We start from the raw sequence: 26,359 nt of genomic DNA on the forward strand, positions 1-26,359 counted from the left end.
GACTGGATTCCTTTCACTTTCTTCTAGGCCTCCATTACTCTAATGATTTGTTTTATGTTCCCTAGTTCCATGATTTTAGTTGAGCTACACTGTAATTAGAATTTAAAAACTGGAAACAAAAGGACATCTGCTGACAAAAGGGTGCTCCAAGAGCTGGAAAGCCCGGGGAAAACCACAAAAGGGAAGCATCAGATACACAAAGCAAAAGGCTCTTGCCACAAGAAAGCACTAAACATGACACACATGGAGAAAAGCAGTTCAACATCAAGCCCAGCAGGGCAATTAAAGATATCGTCCAAGTGATGCCAATAAAGGGAGAAGGGCAAAGATCATGAACAGACAGGTGTGCCCTGCTGATAAGAAAGCTTTCTGAAAATCCACATTCATGCGAACATGTTAGCATACTGACTCTGTTCCTGATACCTGATGCCAAATGCTCCACCGTGGGAGAGGGCCCACAGTCAGCACCCTGGGCAAGTTAACAGGAGGCTGGATTCTCACCAGACAGACAGGCAGATCACAGGCACACATGAAAAGCCCCCTTAGGGCAGGAAGGGAGAGACACACAGACCAAGTGACTCAGGCAGACTCCTAGGAAAGAACCTGATTAAACCACAGTATAAGACATGGTCTTAAAGCCTTCGAGAAAACAACAGTCATTTGGGGCCCAGCACTGTCAGTATCCCTTGGTTCAGAAGAGTTAGGAGTTTTAAAAGGTATTCATTCAACGCTTACTATATGCAAAGACACTGTGCCTCTTTTGGCCCAGGACCAGAGTCCTGCCATCTGGACAGGAAGCAGGGAGAGGAGCCAAGGGCTCAGTCCACTCGACACGCGACCAAGTGCAGGCAGCACTTCTCCAGATGGAGGCTTCCCCTAGGCCACAACTGCCACAGGGGGCTGGAGCCCTGGGGCTGTATAAGGGGTAGAAGTTGCAAGTGTGATAAGGTTCATCTTCCTGGAGTGTCAACTGTATTTGAAGAAGTGAAAAGCATAAAACATGGCCATACTGAGAAGCAGATTATGTTTCAATCAATTGTTAGAATAAAACATGAGATTTCAAAAAACACTGGATCTGCCAGGCGCTGTGGCTCAAGCTTGCAGCATACTCTGGGAGGCGGAGGTGGGAGGATTGCTTGAGGCCAGGAGTTCAAAACCAGCCTGGGCAACACAGCAAGACCCCGTGTCTTTTAAATAAAAAAGACAAAAAGAAAAAAAGAATCAACAACACTGGATCTCACATCTGTGCAGATGTGTGCCTCCTGGTGAGGGCACCACGCAACTCTGAAGTACCTGTGCTGAAAGGCTGAGCCAGAAAGTGATCAAGCCTCTATATCCACCCAGAGGCAGAAGAACATGTCCAGTGGAAACAGCAAAGGCTAGAATGGGGGAATTTCTGACTACTGAACAATCAGCCTGGATTTTCCAACAAATAAAATGCAAGGAAAAAAGGGATGGGGAAAAGTATTCTATTAATTAAGAGACTTAACAGACATATCAGCTAACTGCAATTATTTGGACTCTGCTTCAAACAAACTAAAAATACCACAGACTACTGGAGAAAATTGAATGGTACTATGATGACATCATGATTATAAATGAAATTTAAACAGCAATTTTCTTGACACTTTTCAACTTATCAAAATAGTTATGTATTAAATCTCACTTTGGATGCAAACTTTCCAACTTATACTTATTTTTAACATTCTAACATATGAAAGATTTATTATTATTATTATTTAAAGGACAGGGTCTTGGTCTATGGCCAGCCTGGATGGCAGTGGCATGATCCTAGCTCGCTGCAGCCTGGAACTCCTAGGCTCAAGTGATCTGCCTGCCTCAGCCTCCCATGTAGCTGGGACTACAGGCACACACCACCACACCCAGTTATTTATTTTATTTTTTTAGACAGGGTGTCACTGTGTTGCCCAGACTGGTATCAAACTCTTGGGCTCAAGAGATTCTCCCACCTCAGCCACTCAATCACAAGTTAGAGACTGAAACACAGAGTATTTTATTTTATTTCAAACTCCTAGAGAAAGATGGTTAAGGAGCAAATAGTTCTTGAATCAAAAAACGCAATACTCCATGAGGCAGGTCACACCCCGAGGCTGCCTGTGCCTTCCTTGCAGTGGGGCATCTTCTAGGGAAGGGTAGGGCTGAGAGATTTCAGAAAGCAGGCCTTGGACAAAGAAGTGCAGGCCACTATTCTTGGATTTCTAACTTATTCACTCATTCCTGGACCATGAGGTACAATGTCTATTATTTTCAGTTTAATACTGGTTTGAAAAAAAATGAAAAATAAAAATAAGGTCAGACACAAACCAAAACAAAGTGCCATGTATGTAGAAAGTCATATACATCTGCTGAAGAATGAAACTGCTAAGCCAAAAATGAATATGTTCAGGATGTTTTACAATTTAATCACTTGATTTTTATGCAAGATGAAAAAGTAACAGCTGAAGAAAGAAATCTACACAAATTAAAACTTTTTAGTGGCATACCTGTGTGTCATATGCTTTAAGGAGATATATGGAAGCTTGATCAGGAAGAGGACTTCAATAAAAAAAGGAGCAAAGCAACACCAGCCTTATCCTTCTTTAATTACTGTAGCGGAGTCCCTTACCTAGAAAATAATAATAGTTGGTCAATTCTCATCTGGAAAAATTTACAACTTTTAAAAATGAAATTTCAAGGCCAGGCACAGTGGCTCATGTTGTAATCCCAGCACTTTGGGAGGTGGAGGAGGGTAGATCGCCCGAGGTCAGGAGTTTGAGACCAGACCGGCCAATATGGTAAAACCCCATCTCTACCAAAACACAAAAATTAGCCGGGCGTGGTGGCACACACCTATAATCCCAGCTACTTGGGAGGCTGAGGCAGGAGAATAGTCTGAACCTGGGAGGCAGAGGTTGCAGTGAGCCAAGATCATGCATGCCACTGCACCCCAACCTAGGCGACAGAGTGAGACTCCATCTCAAATAAATAAAAATAAAATTTCAAAAGGTAAATTTCTGTAATACGAAGAAATTTAAGAATAAAACATGATTAACTACTGTATATGCATGTGCTTTGGGGATTTTCCACATTTTTTGAATGGAATGTGCATTATAAAATCTGATTTTTTTAAATTGCTTTTACCATGAGGTATTACTTACTTATAGAAAAGTACAGGAAACACATGTATACCGTTTCATGAAGCTATTACATAAATACCAGTCCAACTACCACCAAGGAATGGAGCATTGCTAGAACTCCAGAAAGGCTGGGTGCCTCTATCTGAGCCCAAACCCCTTCCACTACATACGTAAGTAAGTACTAACTTAACAAAATGACTTCGTTTGATTTGTTGAGGCAGGATCTTGCTCTGCCACCCAGGTTGGAGTGCAGTTGTGCAATCACAACTCACAGCAGCCTTGACCTCCCGGACTCAAGCAATTCTCCCATCTTAGCCTCCCAAGTAGCTGGGACCACAGGAGGATGCCATCATGCCCGGATAATTTTTTTTTTTTTTTAGAGGCTGGATCTCCCTATGTTGCCTAGACTGGTCTGGAATTCCTGGGCGCAAGTGATCCTCCCACCTCAGCCTCCCAAAGTGCTGGAATTACAGGCATGAGCTACTGTGCCCTAACTTTTATGATTTATCATTTCCTAACTTTTCTTTCTTTCTTTCGTTTTTTTTTTTTTTTTGAGACAGAGTCTTGCTCAGTCGCCCAGGCTGGGAGTGCAGTGGCGCGATCTCGGCTCACTGCAAGCTCCGCCTCCCAGGTTCCCGCCATTCTCCTGCCTCAGCCTCCCAAGTAGCTGGGACTACAGGCGACCGCCGCCACGCCCGGCTAGTTTTTTGCATTTTTTTAGTAGAGACGGGGTTTCACCGTGTTAGCCAGGATGGTCTCCATCTCCTGACCTCGTGATCCGCCCACCTCGGCCTCCCAAAGTGCTGGGATTACAGGCGTGAGCCACCGCGCACGGCCTAACTTTTCTTTAGAGATTTATCATCTAGGTGTGCAACCCTACCAAACATAATTTACATAAATACCAGAAGCAGATGAAAAAAACAAAATCATACCACATATATTCTTGTCTTGCTTTTTTCTTTGCCTTTTTTGTTGTTGCTGTGTCTGTAGTTTATTTTCATTGCTGTGTAATATTCTACTCAGTAAATATGCCATAATTTAGTTATCCATTCTCATCCCCTAGGGTGGTCTCTACTTTGGAGCAAATACAAACACTACTAAGATTTTTCTGGTACAGCTATCTCAAGCACTTTAGGCATGCATTTCTCTGGTGTACGTACCTAGAAGTATGATTGCTAGCTTATACACTAAGGCCAAACTATTTCCCAAGGCAGCTGTAATGTGCACTGCCATCAGAAGGGTATGAGAGAGTTTCTGTTGCTTAACTTTTTCAACAACAATTACCAGACTTTTTAATTCCTGCTAACTGAACAGCGGTATAATAGTATTCTAAGATCTTTTTTTTTTTTTTTTTTTTTGAGACAGGGTCTACCTCTGTCACCCAGGCTAGAGTGCACGATTATGGCTCACTACAGCCTTGAAACTCTTGGGCTCAAGAGATCCTCCCACCTCAGCCTCCCAAGTAGCTGGGATTACAAGCATGTGCCACCACACCCAGCAAATTCAAAATATTTTGTGGCCAGGCGCGGTGGCTCACACCTGTAATCCCAGCACTTTGGGAAGCCAAGGTGGGTGGATCACCAGGTCAGGAGATCGAGACCATCCTGGCTAACACGGTGAATCCCTGTCTCTACTAAAAATACAAAAAAATTAGCCGGGCTCAGTTTCACTGGAGCTTTGTCAATTTTATCATTTTTTTTTTTCCTTTTAGAACACAAGGTCTCACTCCGTCACCCAGGCTGGAGTACAGTGGTGTGATCATAGCTCACTGTAGTCTCAAATTCCCGAGCTCAAGCGACCTGCCCTCTCCTCCTACCCAAAGTGCTGGGATTACAGGTGGGAGACACCATGCCTGGCCCATGATGGAAACTGACTATTTAAGCCTGAGTGCAGTGGCATGCCTGTAATCCCAGCACTTTGGGAGGCTGAGGTGGGTGGATTGCTTGAAATAGGAGTTTGAGACCAGCCTGGGGAACATAGTGAGACTCTGTTCCTACAAAAAATAAAAAATTAGCCGGGCATGGTGGCACGTGCTTGTAGTCCTAGCTACTCAGGAGGCTGAGGCAGGAGGACTGCTTGAGCCCAGGAGACAGAGGCTGCAGTGAGCCGAGATCACACCCACTGCACTCCAGCCTGGGCACTAGAGTGAGACCCTGTCTCCAAAATATATATAAATAAAAATTTTCTCATCAAATATTATTTTCTTTCTATCCGAATTTCCTTTAATATTCCTTTAGTGCCATTCTGCTGGCGATAAATTCTGATGTCTATTGGCCTAAAAATGTATTTTTGTTTTTGGGGTTTTTTTTGAGATGGAGTCTCACTCTGTCGCCTAGGCTGGAGTGCAGTGGCATGATCTCAGCTCACTGCAACCTCTGCCTCCCGGGTTCAAGTGATTCTCCTGCCTCAGCCTCCGAAGTAGCTGGGACTACAGGCACCTGCCACCACACCCAGCTAATTTTTGTATTTTTAGTAGAGACGAGGTTTCACCATGTTGGCCAAGCTGGTCTCAAACTCCCGACCTCAAGTGATTCGCCCACCTCGGCCTCCCAAAGTGCTGGGATTACAGGTGTGAGCCACCATGCCTGGCCTAGAAATTTCTTTACTTTTGAAATAAATAAAAATTTATCCTTCATTTCTGAAAGACATTTTTGCTGGATACAGAACTGTAAGCTAACAGGTTTTTTTCTTTCAGTACTTTGAAAATGTCGCTCTGTTGTCTTCCAGTTCACACAAGATGTGACCAGGAATCACTGTTATTAGTAACTTTGTTCCTTTGTAATGTGTCTTTTCTTCTGGCTGCTTTGAAAGCTTTTGATCTTGATCACTGGTTTTTTTGCAATCTGATTATGAGGTACCTTGGATTTCCTTGTATCTGCTCTGTTTGGAGTTTTTGAGCTTCAGAGTTTGCAGTTTTCATCAAATTTGGAAGATTTCCAGCCATTATTTCTGCAAATATTTTTTCCATTCCCTCCTCTTCTCCTTCTGGAACTAAGTTACACATATCTTAAATCAGCTGACTTTGTCCCACAGGCTGCTGATGCTCTGTGATCTCGTGTAGTCTTGATACTCTGTGCTGTGCTTTGGAAAGCTTCTACTGCTACGTCTTCAGGCTCACGAACTCTTTTCTTCTGTACTAATAACCTGTTGTGATCCCTCCACTGCATTATATATGTGTATATATATCATTTTACTATATGTAAATTTATTTTATTATCTATTTTATTACATAAATATTTTTATTCATTTATTTATTTAGAGACGGAGTCTCGCTCTGTCGCCAGGCTGGAGTGCAGTGGTGTGATCTTGGCTCACTGTAACCTCCACCTTCTGGGTTCAAGTGATCCTCCTGCCTCAGTCTCCTGAGTAACTGGGATTACAGGTGCCCGCTATCATGCCCAGCTAATTTTTGTATTTTCAGTAGAGATGAGGTTTCGCTATGTCAGCCAGGCTACTCTTCAACTCCAGACCTCAAATGATCTGCCCACCTCAGCCTCCCAAAGAATTAGGATTATAGGCATCAGTTACTGTGCCCGGCATTTTATATATTTTATATATTATATTTTCATCTCTGGAAGTTTTATTTCAGTCTTTTCTGAATCTTTCATTTCACTCATTATGCTTATGTTTTTCTCTACATTCTTGAGTGTGCAATATATTTATAAGTTATTTTAATGTCTGTCATCCCTTGTCATTCTGGGGTCTGTTTCTCTTGATTTTCTTCCTGGTTAATATCACATTTCCTTGCTTCTCTGCATACCTGGTAATTATTTATTAGATGCTAGACACAATTTCTTTTTATATTTTTGGGTGCTAGTTTTATTACATCCTTTTTAAATACAGTCAGGCTTTGTTCTGAGAATATAATCAAGTTATCTGTAATCAGTCAGGGCAAGTCAGGAGGAGCAGCCTATTGGTCTATGGATAATTCAGCCCCACTGCTGAGGAATCATCCTGACTCCACAGATGAAAAAGCTGCTCTGAACCCACTCTAACAAAGATGAAAAGGCAACCCTTCAAAGGATCTACCTGATACCCTACCACCTAGGTAGTGGGAACACAAACTATTTCCAGTCCTGTGCAACTGATGTCCAAGAAGTGCTTGGCCTTCCCCTTTTTGGCAGTTCTGCTCCCAGCCTTGAGGTGCTTCCTCTCAGGCACGTGCAGACCAGGACGCAGCCAACGCCTCCAGGCGGTACTTCTGCAGATCTCTGGCGCTCTCTCTCTAACCTGCTCCCTCCTCTCCTATGTTTTCTTCCACAAATTCTCACTGTCTTGTCCTCCCCAATTTCTGCTGTTTCATCACTTTAGTGAAGCCAGTGGGTTCTGTCTGACTTCTTTCTTCCTGCCCTGAAACATGGAAACTGCCTCACGAGACAAACTAAGGCTATTTGTGTCAGTAAAGTTTTACTGGAATACGTCCACATCCATTCACTTACATACTTCGGATGAAAGCAGGCACAGAGCATAGCAGAGCAGTTGTGACATTAACAGCATCTGGCCCACAAAACCTAAAATGGCTACTATACAGCCCTTTATAGAAAAAAAGTACAGTCTCGTGCTATGGGGTATGAGCTGGAATACACTGAGTCTCGTGCTGTGGGGTATGAGCTGGAATACACTGAGTCTCGTGCTATGGGGTATGAGCTGGAATATACTGAGTCTCGTGCTGTGGGGTATGAGCTGGAATACACTGAGTCTCGTGCTGTGGGGTATGAGCTGGAATACACTGAGTCTCGTGCTGTGGGGTATGAGCTGGAATACACTGAGTCTCGTGCTGTGGGGTATGAGCTGGAATATACTGAGTCTCGTGCTGTGGGGTATGAGCTAGAATACTCCAGGGCTTGTTTCATTTGTTCCCCTTATTTCAAGGAACACAGTCCTAACCAGACTTCTGTCAAATGCATGAAAACTATTACTTCATATATTTTGTTTGGTTTTCAAGTTGTTTAAGACAGAAGTCAATTTGGGACTAGGGTGAGGCAAGTGTGATACTTACTTGCCTTAGGCACAAATTTTAATTGAGTGCCAAAAAAACTCAGTAATAGAGATAAAATCAAAATTAATGAAAAAATCCAGGAGGTACAAAATACCACAATTTTATATACAATATCAATAATGGTGTGATAAAATCAAAATTAATGAAAAAATCCAGGAGGTACAAAATACCACAATTTTATATACAATATCAATAATGGTGTGATAAAATCAAAATTAATGAAAAAATCCAGGAGGTACAAAATACCACAATTTTATATACAATATCAATAATGGTGTCATGCCAAGCCATATTGGAGCTTGAGACAAAAAGAAAAATCATTAATACTGATCCTGTCTTTAAAATTTAGGTTTTGGGCCAGGCGGGGTGGCTGACTCCAAAAATCTCAGCACTTTGGGACGCTAAGACGGGAGGACTGCTTGAGCCCAGAGTTTGAGATCAATCTGGGCAACATAGTGAGACACCACTCTACAAAAAAATTCTACAAAAAACTAAAAAATTATCCAGACGTGGTGGCATGTGCCTGTAGTCTCAGCTACTTAGGAGGCTGAGGTGGGAGGATCACTTGAGCCCTCCTAGCTGTACTACCATAGTTGTAGTGAGCTATGATTGCTCCATTGCACTCCAGCCTGGGCAACAGAGCAAGACCCTGTCTTAAAAAATAAAAAATAATTTTGTTTTTCATCACGGATTTTTTTGTATCAAATTTGATTTTTTTAAAGTACTGCATTAAACTATTAATAATCTTGATTACTGAGATTTTGGGTGTCCCTTTAAATTCTGCATGGAGGCAAATGCCTCACTTGCCTTACCGTAGTCCTGGGGGGGCGTAAATCACCTCTAATTCCATCATGGTGGAAATGGAAGTCCCCAGGAATAACTCGCTTACTAAGTAGGATTAGACTAACACCTTATCACTATAAGAGTTTATCACAACTGCCAAACTTAATGCTTTCATTCTCAGAGACGCCTTTGAAAAAGAGATGACTTCAATGTGAAACATTATGCTCTAATTACTTCTCACTATTAGGAACTAACAGTAAGGAATGTGCATGTTCCCACATATACTCATCAGAGGCAATCATTAGATGTGTATCAAATGGATATAAATTAGTAAACAAAAGCACTATGTAGACATGAAGATACTATGAGAACATAAAAACTTTCTTCTCATTACTAAATAAATACAGACACACAAAGATGTTGTGACTGCAAAATAACTGAGTAATTATATAGTATCTGGGCGACACACTGACAGTATGAAGTAGACCAAAAACAGCCACCTGCAGCAACTGCTGCCAAGTCAATTTCTTGACTGGTGAAAGTAAGTGCTCAGTCTCCAAACACACAAGTTCAACTAAAAGCAAATAATGGCTGGGCATGGTGGCTCCTGCCTAATTCCAGCACTTTGGGAGGCCAAGATGGGTGGATCACTTGAGATCAGGAGTTTGAGACCAGTCAGGCCCACATGGCGAAACCCTGTCTCTACTAAAAATACAAAAAATTAGCCAGAAGTGGTAGTGTGCGCCTGTAGTCCCAGCTACTCGGGAGGCTGAGGCAAGAGAATCGCTTGAGCTCAGGAGGCGGAGGTTGCAGTGAGCAGAGATCCCACCACTGCACTCCAGCCTGGGCGACAGAGTGAGACTGTTTCAAAAAAAAAAAAAAAAAAAAAAAAAAAAAGGCTAACCAACCAATAAGCTTCTCTCTTGGTTTTGCAAGATTAGCATCCTTTCGAAATTAGCCTGCTCATTTTGTAGGCGTTCCTAACTCCCAATCCTACCTCATCAATATGCCAGGAGTGCACTGGGCAAGCAAAAGGACTCATCCGTATGACAGTGAAAGCTTCAACCATGAGCCAATTTCCACAGATTCTCTACAGTGTTCATTTCATAGAAGGCGCTCGTGCAGGAAAATGTTTTCAAACGTACTGACAAAAAAGGTGTTTTTAAAATAAAAAATGTTATGGTATTAAATTTAGCGGGGGAATGAAGATTATGAAATTTAAAGGGGTAATTATCATGAAGAAATTGTCTAGAACTCAAGGAATTCAATGTTAACGATCAGACGCCATCAAATTCACAACATACCCGCTCCAATACACACTTCCCTTGGCATCTGCTGCTTCTGAGACAGCCTCTGGGTGTGAGTCAACCCTACCCTGCTGGCTCAGCATCCCCTTCCTCACCAGGAGTGGACTTGCAAACTCTGCTCCAGCCGCAACGACTGTCTCCTGGGTTTTTGTTCTTCCACTGTCTGTCAAACACTTCACCTGCAAGACTCCATTCAAGTATCTTGACAACTACTATTTATCACTAGACTTACGGTTTTCCACTAAACTTTAAGCTCCTTTATAGCAGGGATCATGCTAAATTTATCCAGTTGTCTCAATGCCTAGCAGGATAGCAGGCACACCCAGCAGGTACCACTTGTTTGTTGAATTAAACTCCTGCAAGCATCTTTTCTCTAACTCTCCCTTACCAGGGAAACTGACCTTACCTCCTGAAATCCTGGTCCTATAAGGACACCCAGCACAACACTTACAAGCCTGTACTTGCCTTGCTTCCTTCTCTTTCTCCTATCTGACTGTAAGCTTTCTGAAGACAGCAATGTGTCTTGTTCAGGATTGTATCCTCAGCACTTACAATGGTGCTGGTCACACAGTATGTATTTGACACATATTAGTCTTAGTTATTAATTTACCTCCTTTTTTTTTTTTGAGACGGAGTCTTGCTCTGTCACCCAGGCTGGAGTGCAGTGGCCGGATCTCAGCTCACTGCAAGCTCCGCCTTCCGGGTTCACGCCATTCTCCTGCCTCAGCCTCCGGAGTAGCTGGGACTACAGGCGCCCGCCACCTCGCCCGGCTAGTTTTTTGTATTTTTAGTAGAGACGGGGTTTCACCGGGTTAGCCAGGATGGTCTTGATCTCCTGACCTCGTGATCCGCCCGTCTTGGCCTCCCAAAGTGCTGGGATTACAGGCTTGAGCCACTGCGCCCGGCCTAATTTACTTCTTGTAGTTATTAATTTATTCCTCACAACTACAAATTTGCCTGTTACAGAGATGAGGAAACTAGAATATGAAGATTCAGCAGCTTCACAACATGCTACGTTACTAAGCAGCAGAGGGGTCTACCTCGAGTCAGTGTTCTTAACTTCTATGTCTGTTATCACACTGCGACTGCCTCAACAAAGGCAGGCTCACTGACTTGTGCCCTAAGAATCAACAGTCACGCTGTTAAATCAGATTTGCCATTTGCACGCTCAAATTATTTTAGAAAGATCATTCAATGCTCCAACTCTGCTGGCCAGGGTCTGGATTGTTGAGTAACTAGAACAATTACATCGATCAATTTGCCCAAAGTCAGAGCTAACAGGACTAAAACCCAGGTCTCAAAGACCCAGCAATCTGACCACAGTATTTTTGCTGGCTTTGACACCTGTCAATTCAAACCCTGCACCGTTATCTAATTCCTTAGCAAGAGGCAAAATACGCATCTCAAAATTTCCAAAATATCAATAAAGCCCAATAGATGCATCCACCCCATTTTAAAACCAAGTATATTTTTTTATTTTGAATTTCAGCACTGACATAGCCAGAGTTTGTATACTCCTTTAGGACTAATATATGACATTCATAAACTGATGCACCAGGCAGCACCACGGAGCTGAACCAAATAAGGCTAGTTCCTGACTTCAAAGAAGATTTTAAGATCTCGGCTAAGCTAAAATAAACTTTATCACATCATTTAAATTATTGTTTGGAGGCCAGGCACGGTGGCTCACACCTTAATACCAGCACTTTGGGAGGTCAAGGTGGAAGGATCACTTGAGGCCAGGAGTTCAAGAGCAGCCTGGGCAACATAGTGAGACCCCATGTCTATAAAAAATGTGAACATTAGCCAGGTGTGGTGGCATGCACCTGTGGTCCCAGCTACTCGGGAGGCTGAGGCAGGAGGATGTCTGAAGTCCAGGAGGTTGAGGCTGCAGCGAGCTATCATTGTACCACTGCAGTCCAGCCTGGGCAACAGAACAAGACCTTCATTCAAAAAAAAAAAAAAACAAAAAAACCACAAACATTAGTTAATTTCTAGCTGCTCTAATATGAAAATTGAGTAGAATTATTTAGCTTACTTTTGAACAGGATCATCCAAATGCATCTGGCTGAGGAGGAGGAAACAGCAAGGGGAGAATGGAATGACTATGCTGTGCTACTCAGTCAGTTAAAGCTATTCCTGGGGAAAAGAAGCCATTTGTAGCAATATACTTCAGTGAGTTTTTTTTTCATTTTTGCTTATGGAACTGTGACAGGTTTCCCTAACGTCTTACTCACCTGAAATCATGATCATTCATTACCACTGCATACTTACTTTATTCCTAAAACACAAAATGTCAAACATATTTTTACAGCTAGATAAGAGTCATGTTAAAAGTTTAAGATATGTAGTGTAACACTTCTTTGATTTTAATATTCTCCATGCTACATAAACTCTCTAGAATAAATTTACTTCATAATCAAATGTGGCCACCTACCCCACCTTGCTACAAATGCTAGACACACTAGTACAAACTTTTCCTGAGTAGCATCCAATGATCACATATACAAAAGTGTAAAACATTTCCAGATCACCCTGGAATTTTCATCTAAGCGATCTTTCAAATAAACTATATTCTGCAATGTTGGCTTTTGCCTAATACAGTAATGATTCACTGCAGTTTACACTATGAATTTAAATAGAGATCTGTTATGTAACATCAAATCTCTTAGGTTTCTCCAAAAATTAATCAATATCTTGAACATAAAAAAAATTATATTCTCAACAATCATTATACAAATAAAATGGCTACACTAATAAAATTTTCTGCCAGAAAATTATGAAAAAAAAATCTTTAAATATAGGTTAGAGCAGTGGCAGTGCTGCTAAACAACTTCAGAAAAGACTCAGCGAGTCAGGGGCATCCACAAGCCAGGCACAGAGGGAGCAGGTGCACAGGCCCTGGCCAGCCCCAGCCTCCGGTGCTGTGTGCAGGCAGTACACCTTATACATGGCACTGGCTCTGCCCCAGATGGTCAGTCAGTTGGAACCAAAGCGCCCACCAAATGTATATATCATGTAGATATATATTTTAGAGACAGGGTCTTGTTCTGTCACCCATGATGGAGTGCAGTGGCACGATCACAGCTCAGTGTAACCTCAAACTCCTGGCCTCAAGCGATCCTCTGCGCAACATGCTAGTGTTCCAGGCATGAGTCTTCGTGCCCAAATTATTTTTTTTAACTTTTATTTTAGGTTCAGAAGTACATGTGCAGGTTTGTTATACAGGTAAACCCATTACCAGGGTTTGATGTACAGATTATTTTGTAACCCAGGTACGAAGCCTAGAACCCAGTGGTTATTTTTTCTGCTCCTCTCCCTCCTCGCACCCTCCACCCTCAAGTAGGCCCCACTGTCTGCTGTTCCCTTCTTTGTGTCCATGTGTTCTCATCACTTAGCTCCCTCTTATAAGTGAGAACATTCAGTACTTGGTTTTCTGTTCCCGCATTAGTTTGCTGATGATAATGGCCTCCAGCTCCCAATCATGTTCTTGCAAAAGACAGAAGGATCTCATTCTTTCTTACGGTTACATCGTACTCTGTGATATAAATGTACCAAATTTTATTTCTCCAATTTGCCACTGATAGGCATTTCGGTGGATTCCATGTCTTTGCTATTGTGAATAGTGCTGCAATGAACATACATGTGTGCATATCTTTATGGTAGAACAATTTATATTCCTTTGAATAATATAACTGAAAGAGATCAAATGAAAAAACTAAAAGGCAGAAATGAAGTCCACAGGCAAACAGCCCGGGCGGCGCCCTGAGCCTAGTTAAAGATTGACCCCGGACCTAACCGATTAGCTTATCTATAGACTCCAGACATTGTAAGGACAAACGTTGTGAAAGTCTCTGTCCTGCTCTGTTCTGTTCTAATTACCGGTGTCTGCCATATATCTTAGTCCTGGGCCCAGTACAAACACATTCCTCTATTTTGTCCCAACTTCCTGAGCCCAACACAAACACCCCCCCCCACACACACCTCAGAAACACCACCTAGAGAGCCCCTGATAAGGTCACAACTGTTTGTAGTTTTACTAAATGCGCGGGAACAAATAGAAAACTGTTAACTGTATAACTTAAAATATTAACCAATTACCAGTTGTGATGCTGCAACCAAAAGAATTCCTTTGTACCTCTGTAACCTTACATATCCTGTATGCATCGGGCTATAAAAAGCGGGCACATGCATCATTCGAGGCCCTCTTGTATGTTGTAGAACGGAGGGACCAAGTTCGAACTTGCATTAAAGATCCTTGCCGCTTGGCTTTGACTCTGGACTCTGGTGGTCTTCTTCGGGGAATAAACGGTCTGGGCATAACATAACCAGTAATGGGATTGCTGGGTTGAATGGTAGTTCTATTTTTAGCTCTCTGAGGAGTCACCATATTGCTTTCCGCAGTGGTTGAACTAGTTTACACTCCACCAACGTATATTAGCATTCCCTTTTCTCCACAACCTCCCTAGCATCTTATTTTTGACTTTTTAATAATAGTTATTCTGACTGGTATGAGATGCTATCTCACTGTGGTTTTGATTTGTATTTCTCTAATGGTCAGTGATTTGGGCTGTTTTTCATATGCTCGTTGGCTGTATGTGCGTCTTCTTTTGAAAAGCGTCTGTGTGTGTCCTTTGCCCACTTTTTAATGGGTTTTTTTTTTTTCTTGTAGTTCTTAAGTTTCTTAAGTTCCTTATAGATGCTGGATATGAGACCTCTGTTAGATGCATAATTTACAAATATTTTCTCCTATGCTGTAGGATGTATGTTTACTCTGTTGATAGTTTCTTTTGCTGTATAGAAGCTCTTAAGTTTAATGAGATCCCATTTGTCAATTTTTGCTTTTGTTGCAATTGCTTTTGGTGTTTTCTTCATGAAATCTTTGTCAGTTCCTATGTCCAGAATGGTATTGCCTAAGTTGTCTTCCAGGGTTTTTATAGTTTTGGGTTTTACATTTCAGTCTTTCATCCATCTTAAGTTGATTTTTGTACATGGTGTAGGGAAGCGGTCCAGTTTCAATCTTTTGCGTGTGGCTAGCCAGTCGTCCCAGCACCACTGATTGAATAGGGAGTCCTTTCCCCATTGCTTTTGTCAGCTTTGTCGAAGATGAGATGGTTGTAGGTGTGCGGCCTTATTTCTGGGCTCTCTCTTTTGTTCCATTGGTGTCTGCTTTTGTACCAGTACCATGCTATTAGGTTGCTGTAGCCGTGTAGTATAGTCTGAAGTTGCATAACAGAATGCCTCCAGTTTTGTTCTTTTGCTTATGACTGCCTTGGTTATCTGGGCTCTTTTTTGGTTCCATATGAGTTTTAAAGCAGTGTTTTCCTAGTTCTGTGAAGAAGGTGCTCGGTAATCTGCTAGGAATAGCACTGAGTCTGTAAATCGCTTTTGGCAGTATGCACGCCCAAATATTCTTTTTTTCACCCCTGAGACAGAGTCTAGCTTTGTTGCCCAGGCTGGAGTGCAGTGGCGCAATCTTGGCTCAATGCAACCTCCGCCTCCTGGGTTCAAGACATTCTCCTGCCTCAGCCTCCTGAGTAGCTGGGATTACAGGTGCCACTATGCCCAGCTAATTTTTATATTTTTAGTAGAGATGGGGTTTCACAGTGTTGGCCAGGCTAGTCGCGAACTCCTGACCTCATGATCCACCCGCCTCGGCCTCCCAGAGTGCTGGGATTACAAACGTGAGCTACTGCACCCGGCCACATGCCCAAATATTTTTAAATGGCAGCACCCTTTCCACAGTCTGGCATTTATCTTGAGAAAAATGAAACGTGAAAGAATTGCGTATAAATTAAAATATCAAAAGCACTGAGGCAGGTTTTTCTAGTTTTTCCAAACTACCTCATTCTCCTCAGTCATCTCTATACTCGAATGCAAAGGACTCATTTAAATTTGCTACCCCTCACAATATGGGTGTTCACTTGCATGAGAAAGAACTCGAGAGAAGAGCAAAGGAAGGAAGGATCCATTCAGAACATGAGACATCATCTGTTCTTAGTTGTTTCCTACTCCTTAAAGGCAGAAGAAAATAGAAGTATTCAATAATTTGGAAGAGTAGTAACTTAGTGATAGAAAAAAGATTTCTTGAATTTGAAAACATCTGAAAAAGTACTATAAGGAAAGGTTACATCATCCAACCACCGTCAAGGAAAGCGTCTGTGTCCAGTATTCATTCATTCACCCAACATGTACTGAGTGCCACAGAAGGGAGAGGGACAAGAAAGACAGAAACCTCCCCTTCACAGAGCTGACAGTCCACAGGCAAGAAGACACAACACCAGCAATAAGAGGGTATGTGTCTGTGCAGGGTGTACATGTATGTGAGACGAAAAGTACCAAAGGGAAGTGCACAGTGCACATGGAGGTCACACCCATTTATGTGAATATGGGGACCTCCCCCACGCCAGGAGAAGACATTTAATCTAGAATCTGAAAGATAAGTAGAAATTACCTATTTTCTATAATTCTCAGATTTTTTTTTTTTTTTTTTTTTTTTTTTGAGACGGAGTCTCGCTCTGCCGCCCAGGCTGGAGTGCAGTGGCCGGATCTCAGCTCACTGCAAGCTCCGCCTCCTGGGTTTACGCCATTCTCCTGCCTCAGCCTCCCCAGTAGCTGGGACTACAGGCGCCCGCCACCTCGCCCGGCTAGTTTTTTTTGTATTTTTTAGTAGAGACAGGGTTTCACCGTGTTAGGCAGGATGGTCTTGATCTCCTGACCTTGTGATCCACCCGTCTTGGCCTCCCAAAGTGCTTAATTCTCAGATTTTAAAATTAGAAACATAATACAGTAAGAAAAATCAAATGCTTAAGAAGTAGCTTAGTATTAAACATCAATTCAATATCTCATTTTGTAGATTATATAGGAAAAAAGCCCCATTCTAATTCTGGGGTACCAAACTTCTTGCTGTATTCATGCTTAATATATATTACTGCTATGTCTATTAGTGTGTGTGTGTGTGTGTGTGTGTGTGTGTGTGAGAGAGAGAGAGAGAGAGAGTGGGTGTATGCGTAGGTAGTGCTTGATAAATATATGTTTTTTTGGTGGGGGGAAGGAGTTTCACTCTTGTTGCCCAGGCTGAAATGCAATGGCACAATCTTGGCTCACTGCAACCTCCACCTCCCGGGTTCAAGCAATTCTGCTGCCTGGGACTCCCCAGTAGCTGGGATTACAGGGGCTTGCCACCATGCTCGGCTCATATTTGTATTTTCAGTAGAGACGGGGTTTCGCCATGTTGACCAGGCTGGTCTCAAACTCCTAACCTCAGGTGATCCACCAGCCTCGGCTTCCCGAAGTGCTGGGATTATAGGTGGGAGCCACTGTGCCTGGTCAGTGCTTGATAAATATTAACTGAATGGAGTGGGTTGCAGACCAGCAGGGCTTAGAAAATGTATTTGTTAAAAAGATACTTTTCTTCTTGAAAAATGCTGAGAAAGTAGATGTCTTTGCTGAAAGATTTTATGTTTAAAAAAAGAAAATCGAGCCGGGTGTGGTGGCTCACGCTTGTAATCCCAGCACTTTGGGAGGCTGAGACGTGCGGATCACGAGGTCAGGAGATCAAGACCATCCTGGCTAACACGGTGAAACCCTCTCTCTACTAAAAATATATTTAAAAAAAATTAGCCGGGTGCGGTGGCGGGCACCTGTAGTCCCAGCTACACAGGAGGCTGAGGCAGGAGAATGGTGTGAACTCGGGAAGCGGAGCTTGCAGTGAGTGGAGATCCGGCCACCGCACTCCAGCCTGGGCAACAGAGCGAGACTCCGTCTCAAAAAAACAACAAAAAAAGAAAATCGATATAAAGTATTCTCACCACAAAAAAGGATAACTGTGAGTTTATCTTTACACTTGCTAATTTGCTAGACTTAACCATTCCATAATATATATACTTGAAAATATCATGTTTTACATGATAAATATATATACAATTTTGTATGTCAACTAAGAAAAATAAATTTAAGGAAAAAAGGACACTTTTCTTCTCACACTTCTTTTCCAAGTACAAAATTAAATCTCAGTACCAATTGGCTTCCGGGCATTAAATTACACTTCAAAATTATTCTTATTAAAGGTGATACAGGAGATGCTTTTCTTCAACTCATGTATTAGAAGCTTTGTGCTAAGTTACTATTAGGAACAAAACTTTTAGATAAGCAAATCTGAAAGCAAGAAATGAATTTAAGATATGAAGCTGCAAGTTGTAATAAAACAAACTACCCATGATGATGAATGATAAAACTGCCCAGCACTGTTAGATATTCTCAAAATCCCAGGCCAAAAAAAAAAAAAGAAAACAAACCCTCTAAGAACTGAGGGTTTTGAATTAAAGTTCTAAGCCAAGAAAGGCTCTTGCATTCTGGGCAATGGGACCCATGGCTGGGGCTGGGAGACAGAAGGTTACCCCATGTAAGGGCAGCAGGCAGCACTGGGCAGAGAGCAGGGCAGGCTAGAAGCACTCGGGAGAGCTGGACAGTGAGGTCGCAGGACCTGGCCTGACCGAAATCCCAGCACTCCACGCTCTATCAGCAACAGTTTGGAAGAGCCAGAGGCCTCTCTTCACCATGTGGTAAACCAGGAGCCTATCTTATCCTTTTCTTTGAAAAATGTTTTACCTCTGCCTGCTGAGCTTGGGGACACAGTTTCACCACTGTGGTGGAAGTTACTCAGAAAACAGAAGTCATCTTGTTATGTCAATGCCCTGCTCACTATGTGGTCCTCCTGTGTGGGCGAGATGGGTTTCCTCACCATAGGGATGGCAAACAAGTACCCCAAAAAGAACATCCAGGCAAAAACTGCACCCTTTTAAGGACGTAACTCAGAAGTCATATAGCACCATTGTCCATACTGCTGGGTGAGGGAGGCCACACACCCAGTCCAGGCGCACCTCTCTGTCAAAGTCCCATGTGAGAAGAATAGGGAGAATGGGAGAAATCACTGAGAACACTCAGGAGAACACAATGTCACCCTGAGTGAGTTATACAGTAAAATCTCAGTCTTCTTTCAAGATTGGAAAATTAAAAACCAGGGTTCAATGGAATCTGGCTAAAAAAATCAATCTGTATTTCAACCCTTGTAAGCCAAACCTCTTATTACTTGTAATAAGTTGCAACTTGTAAGTTGAGCCTAAATTACGATGTTGTCCTGCCTTAGTAAATACAGTATCATGACCTTGATTTAATAGGTGGTGATTCAGATTCACCCCTGGGTAACTGCTGGGCACTGCAGCTTCTCTGTGAGAACACAGAATACCACTGACTAGCAGAAATGTAGGTGTCAAGCCAGAATTCATCTCAGCATTCCAGTTTGCAGGCTCGGCTATGCACCCATCTCTCATCACAGCACACAGCACTAAGGGCAGAGGTCGTGCCCTTTGCCCCTCCTGTGGGTGACTCCAGCACATTAAGCAGAAATTCTATAAATAGCCAGAGGAAGGGAAGACGAGAATTTTTAAAATTCTAAAATTACAGAGTCTACATTAGATGTCCGTTGTTATTACAGGCCCCTTTCTGACAAAAGGAAAGCAAAAGAACGAACAACAACAACAGTTAACTGAGAGCAAACCTCTTCTGTCAGGACAGCGATCCTTAGAAAAGTAGAGAGCCAGGAGCCAGGAGCCAGGTTTCTGATCCTAGATCTGAGTCTGACCTGCACTGGGACCTTAACCAAGTGGCATCACTTCTTTGGGCCTCATTTTCCTCATCTGTAAAATAAAGGGACTGGATTAGACAAAGCTTCTTAACTGAGGCCTACAGGTGAGCCACAGCAACATGCCCACTGTGTGCCTGAAGGCCAGTCTATCCTCAAGTTCATCATTTAAATTCTATAATCTCAATGTTTATTAACAAATAGAATGAATTCTACAGAGCATGAAAACATTCTCCCAGTGTCTGGCCAGGCCCTCTAGAAGCTGCCGCCTCGGCAGCAACCACCAGGCTCCGACCTTCCGACCTCAGGCCCCTGAAATCACACAGAGACATTTCAGTCCCTGGCAATCATTTAAAACAATGTCAACATTGTTTTAAATGCACAAGGGAAACTAGTTTTCTTCATCTATTTATTTATTTTATTTTATCTTTCTGCAGAGATGAGGTCTCGCTATTTTGCCCAGGCTGGTCTTAGATTCCTGGGCTCAAGCGATCCTCCTGCCTTCGCCTCCCAAAGTGCTGGGATTACAGGCGCGAGCCACCATCCCTGGCCTATGCTACATATATTCCTAACAAACAGCAAACAGACCTTCGGCAATGAAGACAATAGGCCTTCATTTATTATTTTCACAAGCTTGACATTTAAAACATGGGTCTTGGCCGGGCGCGGTGGCTCAAGCCTGTAATCCCAGCACTTTGGGAGGCCGAGACGGGCGGATCACGAGGTCAGGAGATCGAGACCATCCTGGCTAACACGGTGAAACCCCGTCTCTACTAAAAATACAAAATCTAGCCGGGCGAGGTGGCAGGCGCCTGTAGTCCCAGCTACTCGGGAGGCTGAGGCAGGAGAATGGTGTGAACCCGGGAGGCGGAGCTTGCAGTGAGCTGAGATCCGGCCACTGCACTCCAGTCCCGGTGACAGAGCGAGACTCCGCCTCAAAAAAAAAAAAAAAAAAAAAAAACATGGGTCTTTCTAACTTGGGCCTCCCTCCCCAAAACCAATCCCCATGATATCCTGGAAACAGGCAGGGCTGCCTCCCAGGAAGAGTCCTAGCAAATGTTACTGGAAACAAGCCCTTCAGATGGACAGAAAGCTGTGCCAGGGGCCCACCAGCACATGCGGCTGCAACTGTGCTTTTGGAGACATCATGCATTGCCAGCTCTCAGGAGGCACGGATGAGCCAGCCCCATTCTACAGAGCCCACGGACTGAGGTAGTAGGCCATCTCACACACACACACACACACAGGCTAGTTCCTCAGCCTGAAGTTGAAAACTATGTCTCAGCCATAGTCTGTTGCCAGGAACCAAGAGACCAAGGCAGATGTCACCAGAGAAAGAACTGAGCTCAATGGACTACTCTGGTAAGCGAAGAGAAAGGATGTGCTTCATATGGAAAGCTGAATTTATTTACACTAATCACGAATGCAGGCTCTCAGCTGGAAAAGCTCACTTCCAACGCCAGAAGGTTCAGAACCCATTCACGAGCTTCTCAGAATGCAAGCAGTTGCCATGGTAACCCCAACATTATATTTCTTGGCATTGGACATATAAATTACCACCCATAATGCATTTAATACCGTTTGGGGCCACTAATTCATTGCAAAATAAATCTCAGCTCTGACTCTTGGCCTCCCTCTAAGATAAACGAAGAGCAGCAGCTGGAGGTAGCACCCAGCTCACCCCACGGATAAGCACAGAGCTCCACACATCTGAAAATGCTCTTCTAAAGGCAAAATAAGAACTAAGGAGATTAGAATTCATCATCTATAGCCAGTGGTTGAGATTTTTTAAGATGAAAAGTTCCATCCAGATTAATGTAACTGTCATTGCTTAAGTTAAAGAAACAAATATATTCCATCCATATCTACATCTCTGAAATTCAAATATGTTTAGCAAATCGAAGAAAAAGCAGATCTCTTCAAAGAACATCTTCAATAATTCACTTATAGGGCATCTGTCAAGACTAAGATAACTCTTCAAATGTCAAAACTGTCATTAACAAGAAATAAAGTTTTATTTCTTAGGTTCAAAAGAGGTCTATTCAATCATAATTCTTTACCTTGACTAGGGATATTCATAAACATTTAAAATACACATATGCATGATTTGTAAAGTCCCTTACCTTCTTATAATCCACCATCTGAACACAGAGATGAAAATAAAATTATCGTGCACAAACTGCAAAGACATCTTCAGCTTCACGTTCCCAGGAAGCCCACTGCATCAGTAACTTGACAGAGCTGCTGCAGGACATGCCTGTGCCAGCCACAGCATTCACAGAATCGCGTCCGTTCTAATCACTAAACTGCCAGGTCCGGAGGAGTATTACCTTCATTATCTCCTCCTTCCGACTGCAGGCAACAGTCAGCAGTTATGAAGGGGAGCAAAAGGCTTCACCACGGGTTGTTTCCATATTAACAAGGACTTTGGTAACCGCTGCATTGCAGTCTTTCTGAAAGCTACCAACCTCAGAAGCAAAAGCGCTGGAGAGAGACTCTCTGGCACAGGAAGCAGTCTTTCCAATCACAAAGATTTTTAAAGAATCTTTAAACAATGCTGTGAACACCTGAGGCTTTTTCTAGATTTCCTACCTGTTTCCTAGAGGTTGACTGGTTTGTGGTTTTTACTGGAGGATGGCTGTGACAACTGGCTGTGCGGGGTAGGAATGCGGAAATGAGTGCGCTGTGCGCTACGACGCCCCCTCTCGGGGCTCAGGTACGCCCTGCGGGAATCTGCACATCTGCTGCTTAGCACCAGACTCAAAGCCCCCGCTGAGGGGCTCCTGGGAATAAGCCATGATTTCCATTCCAGAAAACGCAAGTACAGCAAGCACTTCCAGGTCCTCTGGGGGCAGCAATCACTGAACACCCAGCTACCTTCACAGTGTGGTAATAACCATTACGTGGTCAGAGCACTTGAAACATTAAACCATTGACCATATAATCAAATTCGGAAAAAGAGGTTTCTGAAACAGTAGCACGCTACTAGTAAACTGACCTTTGGTTTTCATTCATTCATGCAATACATTTAGTGAGCATTGACCATGTGCTGTATATAAAAGGATATGCAAGTGGAGCATCCCTAATCCAAAAATCCAAACTGCTCCAAAATCTGAAACTTTTACCACCACAAGAGGAAAATTCCCCAATGGACCTCACGTGACAGGTCACAGTCAACACTCTGTTTCATGCACAAAACATTTAAAATATTGCATAAAATTACCTTCAGGCTAGGTGTATAAGGTGTATATGAAAAGAACTTTGTGTTTCCACTTAAGTCTCATCCCCAAGATATCTAATTATGCATATTCAAACATTCCAAAATCCAAAAAGATCAGAATCTGAAACACTTCTAGTCCCAAGCATTTCAGATAAGGGATACTCAATCTGACCATGGGGAACCACCGTCAGGGTGGGTGCGGGTGCTCTGGGAGGAAGAATAACGGAAAACACACCATCATGCATGGTGGAGGACGGCTGGAACTGCACAGGAGGCAGAACTAGAGCCCGACTGCAGCTCCAGGTCAAGGTTCTGTAAGAAAGGAAGAGTTAAAAAGAGGTGAAGGATGTGGACTCAGCTGGACTACAGGGAGGGCCAAGGGAGAACACCCTCCAGATGGCTGTACACAATCCTCAGCAGGTGCGGGAGGTCCTCTGCAAGGGCATATGTCTGTGGCCGGAGCCCGTCCCTCCCTCACAGCAGCCTGGAGCAGGTACAGCCACCACCACTGACAGAAGCCTGTGTCTGGGACTTGAGGTGTACATTTGCCCAAGGCACATGGTGACCGCGGGGAGGCGCCAGGGCATGGACACAGCGGGGCAGCTCTGTATTGTGCCACCTCACCACACCGCCACCCATAGGTAACAGCTGTCCTCTGGCAGCCCTGGCACCCGACGGAGGTGACAGTCCAAGCGGCCTCTGTTCAGATGGTTTCCTTCCACCCTATGTCCAGAGACCCACCGGACCCTGAACAGGTGTGAGGTGAAGGAATGAACGAAAGAACAAACAAATTAAAGAATCTACTGGTCACTCCTCAATTCTAGTAACAGGAAATGACATGTCAGACCTCTGCCAGTGTTATGCTGTTCTCTGATGAAAATGGCCCTTCTTTGCCTTGTCTCCAGCTACCTAACTCTATTTCACATCTCAGGCTCTGGAATCTTCTCCTCCAGGACGTCTTCACTGACTCCTTTCCCACCCCTGGCAGCAAGGCCCTTTCCCTGAGCTCCCCCCACCTCCAGCAGCTCCCATGCTGTCCTGAAGTGGTGGCTCTGCAGCTGCCCCCGCACAGAAGTCCTGCAGTGGTGGTCAGGGTTGTAGCTGCGGTGCTCAACATGTTCCTTCTGCTGCCGCATTCCTGGAGGACTTGCCACATGTCAGCCACCTGCTCCACATGCACAACTCACTTGTTCCTCTCTGAGGCGGCTCCACCGAACAGACGAGGACGCTGAGGCACAGTCAGTTCAAGCGCAAAAGCCAGGATTTACACCCAGGAACCAGCATCCTCCAGCCACATCCTAACCTCCCCTTCTGCTTTTGTAGGTACCCAAAACAGAGTTCACTGACACCAACTGGAAAAGATGGTGTTACCGCATGGGGGTGGGAGGCATTCGAGTTACAGAAAAACTTTTAAGGAAATACGGCAGTCTTCCTCCCCCATCCCTCCCTCTTACTGTGAGAGATGAATGAATGAACACATTCGGCCACAGCAGACACGCCTCCGCATAAATCCTGACAGGGAACACCTACGGCCCACGGGAGAGGAGGACAGAAGGCACAAAGAGGCAGCGTGAGGTGGTTTCCTTCTGCCATCACCGTGCTTCAGAGAGACTCACTCGAGCAGTTTAAAAGCCTCAGAGGAACTTTCATCAAGCGCTTGTAACGTATTTAGGTGCCACTCTGGGCACTCCTCGCACAAGTTCCAGAAGAACTCTGCCTTTCAAGTCAGGGATCAAGGCTTGTTCTCTATGGCAGCACCACTCTCACCAGCCTCCAGTGGCAGCAGCACTGCAGGAGGGCTCTTCCCCCACTGATCTGTCCGTCCTGTGACGCTGACCCATGTGGCCGGAAGCCCGTGCGTAGCCTGAGCGGGCTCTCCCTGGGGGATCTCGAGCAGTGGGCAGGTCCCACACCAACACTCTTGTGCCTCCTGGAACAGCCAGCACCTGCAGAGGAGGGCCCCACAGCTGGCCCAGGGCTGAAGGGAGCGTGCACTGATGAGGAGAGATGGGTAGGGGCTCAAGCTGCCTCCAGGGGGTGGCAGAAGGTCCCAGAAGGAGCACACCACAGGACCCTTCCAACGGCTTCCCAATGCGGCCATCTGACCAAGGGCAGCAGGGTTCAGTGCCCAGGTGCCAGGTCCCCGCAGGCCTGTTGAGATGGCTTCCTACTGTCTCCAATTTACAGCTGAGGTGGCAGCGAGGCTTTAACAGGATAAATCACTTTCCAAGTACACCAGTGGGTGCTCCAGCAAAGCTGCTTGGCTCTGAGCGGCCTGACGCTTCGGACTTGGCATGACCTCCTCCTAGCGAAGGCACGGCCCAGTGTTCTCACAGCGTGGGCAGAGCAGAAAGGGCACGCTGCCTCCCTCTGGCACTGACTCCTCCTAACCAACCGCTCACTCCTTCTGGATCCCAGATTCCTTGTCTAAGAAAGGAGTAAGACCTATCCTGCAAACGACATAATGTTGATTTTCAACTGACTGAATGCATTCCCTTACTGCCGGAAGAGAATCATGTCTACTCACAATTCACAATGAGTCTCCTGGTGTGTAAAAGTATAAGCTGTCTCAAAATGTAAGGCATGACTGTTACCAAATAGAGCCACAAGGCACTCAGTAATATTTCCAAGCTTAATTCAGCTTAGATATATGATGAGAGACCTACAGGGCTCTTACCATTAACTAGAATGACCATGGCAAATCCTGCCCCTTTATTAAATAGTAGTAATGAAATCAATAATTTAGCTCAGGCAGACTAGCTAATATCATTAAGGCGCATTTACATGAATTTGATGCAAATTATGGAAACATCCCAATAGGTCTCATTTGGACACTTAAAATGCTAAAGAGCAACCCTACTATCCGAAGGTATTTATCACTTCAAAAACAGGCAACTCAGCCACCAAAATTAACAAGAAAAAATCCAAGTAAGCAGCATTCCGCCTGAAGGGAAAACATAGACAAATCATTCATATTCACTCTAGGTGCCACTGGGGCCACAGAACAAAGGATGTACCCAAGAGGAAGCAGAGAGAAGAAAAATAATATAAAATACACACAAAACTTATTTGGCTTAGATACATACTTATTTACCAAAAATCTAACAGGTACTTATTTGATAAGACCATTTCATGACCACCAGATGTGATCTGGTCTTAGGAAGGAAAGAGACGGCAATTCTGCCTGTTTCTCTAGGCAACAGAGGGTCTCAAGGGCTTTCAACATGACACAAGAAGTCACTAGGTCAGCAACAAAGGTCAAACAAGCCC

General features: G+C 43.9%; 1 protein-coding gene across 8 annotated transcripts in view; it reads right to left on the bottom strand.

The window, feature by feature from the left end:
- The window catches only part of TRAF3 (TNF receptor associated factor 3), a 138,855-nt gene that overhangs the window by 64,730 nt on the left and 47,766 nt on the right, over window positions 1-26,359 (bottom strand). For 3 of the 8 annotated variants that reach the window (XM_033191201.1, XM_033191198.1, XM_033191202.1), the window contains exons 2-3: window positions 19,786-19,924; window positions 2,505-2,626 (exon numbers count right to left, since the gene is read on the bottom strand). The exons of 1 other annotated variant lie outside the window; for it this stretch is intronic. In XM_033191201.1, the coding sequence (XP_033047092.1) occupies window positions 2,505-2,515 (11 nt within the window). In that variant the 5' untranslated portion in view covers window positions 2,516-2,626; window positions 19,786-19,924. Of the gene's footprint in view, window positions 1-2,504; window positions 2,627-9,916; window positions 10,035-19,785; window positions 19,925-26,359 lie in introns of those variants that run through there. 4 more of the 8 variants (XM_033191205.1, XM_033191203.1, XM_033191199.1 and 1 more) reach the window with 3 other exon arrangements.

This window comes from Trachypithecus francoisi, unplaced genomic scaffold (assembly GCF_009764315.1).
Source record: "Trachypithecus francoisi isolate TF-2019V2 unplaced genomic scaffold, Tfra_2.0 Lachesis_group3, whole genome shotgun sequence".
NCBI lineage: Eukaryota > Metazoa > Chordata > Mammalia > Primates > Cercopithecidae > Trachypithecus > Trachypithecus francoisi.